General features: G+C 41.1%; 1 protein-coding gene and 1 long non-coding RNA gene across 6 annotated transcripts in view; one reads left to right on the top strand and one right to left on the bottom strand.

Moving 5' to 3' along the window:
* The window catches only part of LOC136856627 (uncharacterized), a 133,899-nt gene that overhangs the window by 22,993 nt on the left and 100,586 nt on the right, over positions 1-10,320 (top strand). The gene's annotated exons all lie outside the window — the stretch shown is intronic.
* The window catches only part of LOC136856626 (lactosylceramide 4-alpha-galactosyltransferase-like), a 37,702-nt gene that overhangs the window by 18,181 nt on the left and 9,201 nt on the right, over positions 1-10,320 (bottom strand). The window contains 3 exon segments of the mRNA XM_067134573.1: positions 1,223-1,304; positions 1,307-1,394; positions 7,378-7,566. Of these exon segments, the coding sequence (XP_066990674.1) occupies positions 1,223-1,304; positions 1,307-1,394; positions 7,378-7,566 (359 nt within the window).

The following is a 10,320-nucleotide window of genomic DNA, read 5'->3' as shown; positions in this document are numbered from 1 at the left end:
AGGGATTCGTTGTCATTCCGGAGCCAGTTTTTCTGGAACGGATTACGTCTGGAATATGGATATATCAGTCGCATCCTTCAATAAAATAGATTTAATATATTTTCGAGAGTGGGCGGAAAAATCAACATCGACCTAAAACGCGTAAAGGAAAAACGAGAGAATTTGCTTGCATCCGTCTTCATTAGCAAAAGCAATCAATCACGCGCACGGATGCTGCTCGTTGTTCCGTTTGCGCGATAAAGCATTGCGAAAGCATTCGAAATGCATTGATTTCGGGGTGAAAAACAAAAAAGAATAGGATGGAATATTCGGGAATCAGAATCGGCGAGGAAAGCAGAATTAAACACGCACGGATGACGTATTTTGAAAGGGGCGATTATATGTAAAATCTACCGGTCTAGTATTTGCCTAAATATTTCTGTTAATAAATGAGGTTAAATCTTTGAGAAAACCTTCTAAGTGATGAGTTAGAAAAGTGGAACTTTAGGTTCTAAATATGATTTAGAAAAGTGGGACCTTAGGTTCTAAGTACTGATCTAGAAAAGTGGGACTTCAGGCTCTAAGTACTGATCGAGAAAAGTGGGACTTTAGGCTCTTAGTACTGATCCAGAAATGTGGGACTTCAGGTTCTAAGTGTGGTCCAGAAAAGTGGGACTTTAGGTTCTAAGTACTGATCTAGAATAATGGGACTTAGGTTTTAAGTGTGATCTAGAAAAGTGTGACTTTAGGTTTTAAGTGTGATCTAGAAAAGGGGTACGTTAGGTTCTAGGTATGATATAGGAAAATGGGACTTTAGGTGCTAAGTACTGATCAAGAAAATCGGGACTTGAGCTTCTAAGTAGTGATTTAGGAAAGAACTTAAGCTTCTAAGTACTTATCTAGAAAAGCGTGACCTGTCCCAAGTTAAGTGAATATTTATCGAAAACTTTATGGAAAAAAATACGTGAAATTATGTACTACATAAAACTATGGGAATATGGTACTTCATGACAAAATGAGTGAAAACAAAGACTAACAATTAATATCTAAACTGTGGGGAGAGAGAGAGAGAGAGAGAGAGAGAGAGAGAGAGAGAGAGAGAGAAGAGAGAGAGAGAGAGAGAGAGAGAGGTGAGCATCTACTCAAGCGAAAGAAATCTCTAACAAGAATAAAAACCAAGAAGAAAACCCACTCAGGAAAAACGCTCCCACCCAGTCGAAAAACTAAACCATTGGACCCTTACCTAAGAATGTCGTTGAAGTGGGATTTCGGCCAGTAACTCTGCTCCCACATCCTCTCTTTGTACCAGTATTCGAGGATGGAACCCTGAATAGATGATCAGCTTCCAAGTGCAGTAATTGAAGGTTTGGGAATTCTATTTTCAGTGCCTGTAGCAGTGCCGTGTCACTGACGTTCTGTGGGTGTAGCGAAGATCAAGAAGTGGACACAGAGATTATGTCTTGATGTTTTAGGAAATATTATGATACTCACTTCTCTGATTTCATCCTGACGTGTACAAAACTGAAACTGAAATATTCACCCAGTGTAGCCAGTAAGTTGGCTTTACTTTCTTGAGCGAGGGTCGACTGACTTAACTGATTTTATGAAATTTAGGAAGCAGTGGGACTCGGCCATTCAGGTTTTGGAGTGGTTGAACAGCAAGAAAAAGAGATGCAAAATATACGAGGTGAAGTACAAGGCTCTAAAGGTAGAACTGGAAGAAAAACCCTTGGAGAAAACCCTACAGTAAACAGTTAGAGAGGATGGACAGCAAGATTGATGAAAGGAGGAGGGAATGGAGGTAAAGTAGAAGGTTAAAAAGCAGGTGTAGTTAGGGGCCGAAGGAATGCTGCAAAGACCCTTTGATAATGCCTACAGTGTACCACGTTAGGTTCGCTGACGGCACTAACCCCTACTAGTGCAGCAGATTGCTGTAAAAATCGTTCAGATAGTGAAACAAGCATGAAATTTGGCACAAACATTCCTAAGACTACGCTCTCTTAGAAAAGGGCGCTGGCACCTGAAAATCCAAGATGGCGGCTATTTTTCAAAATGGCCGCCATCTATGTTGAGATTCACTGGTTTGGGAGCATCTATTGGATGGAATATGCCAGTTTTTTTTTTTTTAAACCTCGACTTTTAGGTTATAAAATGTTCCATACCACACATTTTATTGAAAACCCTTACTAAATGAATTGTAACCAAGATGGCGTACAAAATGGTTGCCTAAGTTTTTTTTTTCTATCCACAGCGCTAGCAGACATAGAGACCAACTGTTTTTATTTAATGGTATATTCATGTGATCAGACAGTTTAACTAATATGCTATTTTCAACTGAAATAGTAATGGTATGGTCACATACAACATTGTGTCTAAGACTGTAAATAAAAGAAAAGAAGAGAAATACGGACTAAACGCAACCAATCTATGTATAGGTCTCTCAACCTACACCTTTGAAAAACGAGGATAAGAAGGTAGGCATAGCATGACACGTTGATGCTCAAGCTAGATTATCTACTGAAGAGAGGGCAATATTTATCTAGACTTCACATTTGCAAGTGCACAGAGCTGTGCAGGAAGACCCAGCTTGTAGCACTTGCACCTTTCCCGACAGCCTGCTTTGCATCCACATTTGGTAAGCTGTTGGCAACTCTTGGCTAAGGGCGAGTTGGTTGTCCAGAGGACTTGCCATGCTTCACCAGACTTTTGCCATCCCCACTCAGCAGGGTTCTCTGGCCTTGGTGTGTTGGAGGAGAGCTCCCCTGGTTGGTGGAATGGCCTCATATGCCCTTTGTTTTCTGGCAAACATATCAAGTCTAGCCTCATCCACGGTGCCAGCAGTGCTGGATCTTTCATACATAAGTATGACAAACCTCTCCAGGACCTTCAGGTCACTCTCTTCCACTCTGAGAGGGTAGTGACTCAGTTTGGAGAACACAGTGGAGGCCTCTGGAAAGATGTTCCATGTCTGCCAGGCGGTCTTCTTGCCCTTGCTCCGGAAGGCTGACACTGTATCACAGCCTGTGAAGCATGGAAGAAGAGCATGCCATTCACCTTCTCCTGGCCCAGAGAGTTGCACAGGTCATGCACAGCAATCCAGCGCAGGCTCTGGCCTTGGCCAAATGCCACCCATAGCTTCTCTAGCCCTAGATTGTGGAGAGTGGAGAAAGCACTGACTGCAACGACAAGAACATCTGTGTCATTTGCTTTAACCGTGATGGTCTTGGCTCCATGTTCTGTGGCATATTTGGCATGGAGAAAGATGCGGGTGTCAGCTTCCTCATGAGAGCACTTTTCCAGTCCCTGAAGACTAGCCTCATGAGTGCTGAGGACAGCAGACCCTTTCGTGGCAATGACAACATTTGTGGCAGACATCTGGGCAACTTTGTCTGCCAGAACTGGAACAACTCTGTCTTGTTGGCATCGTGTCTTAGGAAATTGCGCCAGTTGGATGGAATTGTGTTCTTGTCTGTCACCTTGCGCCTTCCTCCTGACCACGTTGGAGCCTGGTCTCAGCTTTGAGGCTGGATGTATTGTATACATCAAATACAAGATGTGATGATGTGTACTTGCTGCTATAGGATTGTATCACAGGCAAGAAGTCGCAAAGTGCATAGCCCTCAAAGGTCTTTCCTTTCTTTGGTTGCATGGACCAAAGCTGATCCATCTACAATGAGGACATCAGTCTTTGGTTCTTTGTCTTCTAGTGTAACATGACTCTCCAGGACCGAGGTCAGCTGAGACTTCTGACATGTGTACAGCCTACCACCCTCACTAAGGGAAGCTGGGAATGTTTGATTCTCGTGCTGGAAGAATTCCTGCAGATCACATTCACGGCTCTGACAGGATATAAATAGCTTTGAGAAAAGCTGGCAATCCTCCTTCAGAAGTTTCTGCTTTGACTGTTCCAGCAGTGCCTGAAGAAGTCAGTTCTGTTCTTCTTTATCGGCTCATAGAAGGAGACTGCATTGTTTGCCAAAGAGTCTGAAAACTTCTGAAATTTAGTGCGGCCTCTGTCAGGTGTGTCCTAGAAGTTCTGCTGAGCTGGGGTGGGCAATGTCTTTGTTGTCAATGGAATACAGATCCTGGCTCTTCCTGACTTCCCAAGTGTTGCAAAGCCAATGACAGCTTGCTGACTCTCTCCAAGAATGTCTTCTGGACATGAGGTGTTTGTTCATGGTATGTTGTCTGCTCATTAGACTTTTACTTTGAACCTCTGTTTCGTATGCAGACACCAAGCGGATGATCTCTGGGCCAGCCACCATCCATCTTCTGAGTGCTGACGGATCTTCCAGTCAGCCCAATGGCTCCGCCATCAGCCTTTATAAAGGCATTGGTCTGCTCATGAGCTTGGTCAAGAGCCATTGCTGAGAACTGGCGACTGGTCTTGTGCACAACAAAGTTGCCAGCCTTGAACTCCTTGTGCAACTCTGGGTGTGAACTCTAGGGTAAGCATGTCCCTGAGGTGAATAGGCAGCCAACGAGCATAGTTTGTATTATTGTTGGAAAAGAAGTAGGGTATCAGCTCATGCAATTGGCAGTAGAGGACAAAATTGGCCTCATGGAAGGACCTGATCAGTAGGAATATCACAAGTTCCATAGACAACACCATGTGCCAGAAGTGGAACTGTGGACTCTGCTGTCTTCGAAGGTCACACCACTCCTCAAACTCTAATGCCGCTTTCTCAGCACAGTAGTCAGTGTATGCTGTCCTCAGGAGTTTGTACAAACTAGAGGCTGTAACCTGGTGCATCTGCCGTGTCCTGGTTACACTTGCAGCTGACAGGAAGGATTCTGCAGTTCCAGATGAAGCAACTCCTGCCTCCACCAGAGCTCCTGTCCAACCACTGCCATGAAGAAGAGTACCAAGAGATGTCATTGCTGCCATCTCAATGTGCAGACCACCAAACATTACCAGATACTTGTCTTTCGCCATACTGATCAGGCCACTGCCACTGCACCTGGAAGATTGGCTGATCAGCTGTGATTATGGGTATCTGGCCAGGGTTCAGAAAATCAGTGACATCCTGCACTTTCTGCATCACGTGTTTGATCGTAGCAACAGAATGAGCCTGATCACGCAGAGAGGAAGCAATGAAGTTATGGTTACTTCAAATTCTGGGCTTCTCTTCATTGAAGCGTGATGATTGACCATCAGATTCACTGCATCATCTATTTCCTGGGTGACTATGACCTTGAGCCACTGATATCCAGGCAAGCTGTGGCCCCAAGATATCTGTGGGTGGCTTTGGTATTGCAGTGTTTGGTGGCACAGGGTTCTTTGTTTGAAAGGAAGCTGGTGAGATGTACAGCCCCCATACCCTTGGCTCGGGGCACATCCTGTCTATTCAGGATAGCTGGTCTGGGGCTGTTAGAAAGCATTTGGGACACTAAACTAAACTATACTACAACTACTAGTCTAAGACTACAGGATTAGTAAAGCTGATTAGCTGGCACTGAACCCCATGCTGAGTTACACAGCAGTGATGTCACCAGTGTGCCCTGGTTGTGTGCAGACATACACTCTTTTACATTTATTAATTTTCCTTCAAAATTGATGAGTTATTCGAAAGAGATGGCCTCATTAGGATCTAAAACCACAGAAACCAAGATCCATGCTTAAAACGATAATTGTTGAACGGGCATTATTTCTCATTATAATTATTGTTTCTACCTTTTCTTGGCAGCCATATAGCCCCCATATTTAAAGGTAAACTGTACTGGGAAGCTACAGAAACATAATATTCACAAGAAATAGTATGGAAGAGCTTTACCATATAGAAGCAAATACATGCCATTCTAGTGAAAAATTAGCCAAAATCTGTCGATACTGGCCGCCATCTTGGAATTTGGCCGCCATATTAAATGTTTTGCGAAAGCGCCCTTTTCTGATAGAGGGAACTTTAAAGAGCACTTGTGCAAATTTCATGCTTGTTTCACTATCTGAACGATTCTTATGAAATATGCAATTATCTGCTGCACTATACAGGGTCTACTGATTTGCTGAATTTGATCGTGGCTTCTGATATTTCGTGAAATGGCATCAAAACAATGAAGACATTCATTGTCGAATATCATAGCCAATTCATGTAAAAATAAAAACAAGATTTAATTGTAAAAGGAATATGAACTATCACTCTGGAAATGAAAATACAAAAGAAAGAAAAATGAAACAATTACTAATTATGCATCAACTCCCATTTGCCATTTCACTGAGTCATATACGAGGATGCAGAAATCAAGAACAGGCATAAATCTTCACTGACGAATATTTTCATATATCATCATGGAACGAGAATGAAGTGGAACCCTGTTGAATAGGGATACATTCACAAGTCGCAACTCCTTGCAACACAATTGCCGAGAGAATTAGTTTAATCAGGACAGGAACATATTGTACACGGACGAGCACAACATTCAACATGATATCCTTCATTGTTTCAATTTCCTCTTGGCAAAATTGTCGTTGCTGAATTGTCTCTCTCTTTCTCTCTCCCCCCCACATTTAATATAAATATATTATTTTGCAAGCGACATTCAGGTGAAAGGTGCCATAATCATTCCAGGCTTAATTAACATGCAGCAAAATGTAATGTATATTTGTCTGCCATTATTATTCTTAAAGTTGAAAGCTACGCTAGAGGAAAAGACATTATGTAGGTTCTTGGAACAAGGATTTTAGTGCCGCCCAAAGAACAATGTTAGGTCAAGTGGGTCAGAATGGGTCCAAATAGCGCCAGTTGAGTTGTTGAGTGAGATTTGTATGCCAGGCAAGAAGTGAGGGAATGAAAGTGGGGAAATGAAGTAGAGTAAGAGAGAAAGGAAAGAGTTGGAAGTATTTAGCATTTTCTTGGAAGGTGGGGAGGGGGGGAATAATTCGTGGCTTTGTTTTGGAAGCCACCAGCGCTGTTAGCTGGTGGGTTAAAAAAAAAGGGGGTTTAATCACTAAGTCTTAAAGGTGAATTTCATCCGTCCAAAAATAATTGGTAACTGATTTTCGTTGTCAGTATAGAGATGAGACGGAGATTTTTCAAAATTTACCCATAAGAATCAATCTAGGCTCTTTTTTCCTTTTTTATTTAAAAAAAGAAAGAAGTTTCTCCTCTGAATATTCCTTTCACAGTCAATTAGGACAGGTGAAGTGCGTGCATAACATATTCAAATTACAAAGGCCAGCACATTAATCATGACTTTCAGATGGGTGTACAGTAATTACTTGATCAATTCCTGATTTTGCAGCTTCTTATAAAAAAACTTACTTTACAAAACTCTATATATATATATATATATATATATATATATATATATATATATATATATATTTACAAAATCTCTCTCTCTCTCTCTCTCTCTCTCTCTCTCTCTCTCTCTCTCTCTCTCTCTCTCTCAAATACTCACCCCAGTTGTCATGAGCAACGTAACAGGGATATCAGGATGAGCACGAGCGGCGGATTCCACTGAGCACAGCATCCTAGACGTGAGCCAGAAGCTCCCGTATCCTTCAAGGAAGACAATTCCCTCCTTGGGGGGATCCTTCGTTTCTAAGGTCACGAGTGGCCCTAGCTGGGATTGGTCGGGTTGGGGTTCCTGTAAGGAAACGAGAGATTAGTGGGGAGATGTATATATTCATTTTAAGTGCCTTCGTATATTGTGCGCGCGCGCCCACACGCAGGCACCTACTCAAAACACTTTATTATACATATGCATGTATATATGTGCAGTATATATATATATATATATATATATATATATATATTATTTGTATATATATGCTTATTTATATTTTTTAATGTGTTCAGAGGGGGTGACGCCAGAGGTGTTCCCTTTCAGTTTCCAGTGACTAAATATGGGATGAGGTTGCTAGCTTCACGCCTAACTTCTACCTACATACATAAATATATATATGTATATATATAAATATATATATATATATATATACTGTATATATGTATAAATATATATTATATATATAATGTATATATGTATGTATGTATGTATGTATATATGTATGTATGTATGTATGTATTGTCGTGACGCTACGAATCAGCGACGGCGTCAGTCGACCTTTCGGAATCCCTGAACACAATTCTATGCACTCCTGTATGTACTTATCAATCCATGCACGACCATACCGCCGTGTCCGGTCGGGAAGAGAGCCGTTGTGTCTACGGCGGTCGTATACGGAATTTTGCCCTGGCCGAAGGTTGTGAAACCGCCCACAATCACCCGTGGTTATATAAAAGAATACCGTGCTGAGCCGTAGTAGTCCAGGCTTCTAAAATGGGGTTAAGATGTGTAGGAATAGTTGAACCAAAAAGAAAAAGCTTTGGAAAGTGAAGAGAATTCACGACGAGACTTTTAAAAGCGAATAATTCCATTTCTCACCTCTTTCAAAATCCGGCAAAGGGCCAACAGACTCTCTTGAGAGAGGCCGATTCAAGCGGACTGAGTAAGTAAATGAATTCGTGTTAAGTGGACCAAGTGGCCGAAAAGGATGTCATTACGCTACGCAGGAGAGCAGTCAGCAAGGCAGGACTTCTTCAAAGACACCTTTCCTTTAGAAGTCCTTGTTACGAATGCAGTAATCAAGGACTCGTGGCCATTCATTGCGAATACTCATTCTACTTAATGCTACTTTGCATTATCGCGTAACAGACTGAGGAAGACTGAACAAGAAGGCTGTAAGGCTTGCGTTATATATAACTGTGAGTCATGTTTTCCCCCTAAACATTTCGCCCACTTGTAAATAAATCTCATCAGTGTTACCTGAGATTAGAGTCTCGTGTGAACTACAAGTGTTGTGATCCTTAGGCTATTTTCTCATAAAGCGATTGCGCTAAGTTTAGCCAGATGAAAAATGATTCCTTGACTGTCTCAGATATATGATTTACTAAAAGATCAAGAATCTGATGTAGACGATTGCCTTTGTAAACAAACTCGGTTGAGATTAATGTGGAATTATGTTAAACGTGCGAAGGGAATTGAACGAAATGATCAATTATTCTACGTTACTTTGAGTAATTACCTTGATATGGTGTTAAATTGATGTACTATACCAGTTAATTTTCCTTACGAGTCTCTGTTGACTGGAGGCTGATTCACAGAATGGTGTAAACTTTCCCAGAAACTTTCCCAGAGAGAGAGAGAGAGAGAGAGTGGGGGGTTGGGTCGTTAGTAGTCTGTCATTTTAAAAGATTGTTCTCAATAAGCTTTACACTATTAAAATATCCTAAAATGCGAGTAAAACAACAAACAGAAAATTGAACATTGATATCCTTCTAAAATATTCTCGTAAAGTCGAATCCTTTAAATTAGGATAACACCTGATTCTAAAATATCCTCGTGAAGTCGAATCCTTTAAATTAGAATAACACCTGATAAGCGTCTTGAACTGTTGACACCTTCTTGACCGCAAAGAAAACGAACGCAGAGTAGACTCAACAGAAAATGGGAAAAGCAGCGGTAAACAACTCTGGGGAAACGAGCGACAGGAATTTATTCTTTTCCTCCCACGGGGAACTTCCCAACACTGCCTTTCCCATTTCCAGAGTGCCGAGTAGCAGCACTTTGTTAATGAAAAGGGGAGGCTGTTGGAGGTTCAGCAAGAGTGATGAAGCAAACCTTTCGTGGATTTTGCAGGGCTTCGATTAGCTTCCGCGCAGTTGGTTTGAAAGGAAAGGAAAAAGGGCCATTTATCATTTAAAAAGTCAGTTAAAAAACGTTTATATCTTTATAAGGTCAGTGGAAAAGCCTAGACCTTTTACAGAGTAAATTCAAAAGTGTATGTCCTTTACCAAATCACTTAGAAAAAGGGGCATTTGTTAGCATGTTTCATTTAAAAAGTCAGTTAAAAAGTGTGTATATCCTTTATAAGGTTGATGAAGAAGCCTAGATCTTTTACAAAGTCAGTTCAAAAGTGTATATCCTTTTTAAGGTCGATGAAACATTGTTACTCCTTTACAAAATCACTTGTGAAGTTGACGTCCTTTACAAAGTCAAATCAAAAGCTTAAATCCTTTGGGAAGTCATTTCAAAAGTATATCCTTTACAAATTCACGAGCGTATATCCTGTATAGTCAGTTAAAAATGTGCATCTTTAACAGTCATTAAAAAGGTGGAAGAATATGAGAAAATATGAAAAACAAAAATGCTGAGGGGGGGGGGGAGTCTCTCAGCATTTTTGTTTTTCAAATTTTCTCACATTCTTTCACATAATTCTCCCATTCGAAAGAAACTAGGCAGAAAGAATAACCGACCCTTATCTATGGTGCATCACTATACCGTGACCGGAAATAATAAGTGACAATCCACAATTATGCAAATGAAGAAAAATTGTATTTT

The sequence above is a fragment of the Macrobrachium rosenbergii genome, chromosome 36 (genome assembly GCF_040412425.1).
Source record: "Macrobrachium rosenbergii isolate ZJJX-2024 chromosome 36, ASM4041242v1, whole genome shotgun sequence".
NCBI classification, from domain to species: Eukaryota; Metazoa; Arthropoda; class Malacostraca; order Decapoda; family Palaemonidae; genus Macrobrachium; species Macrobrachium rosenbergii.
This window is presented reverse-complemented; position numbering and strand designations above follow the sequence as displayed.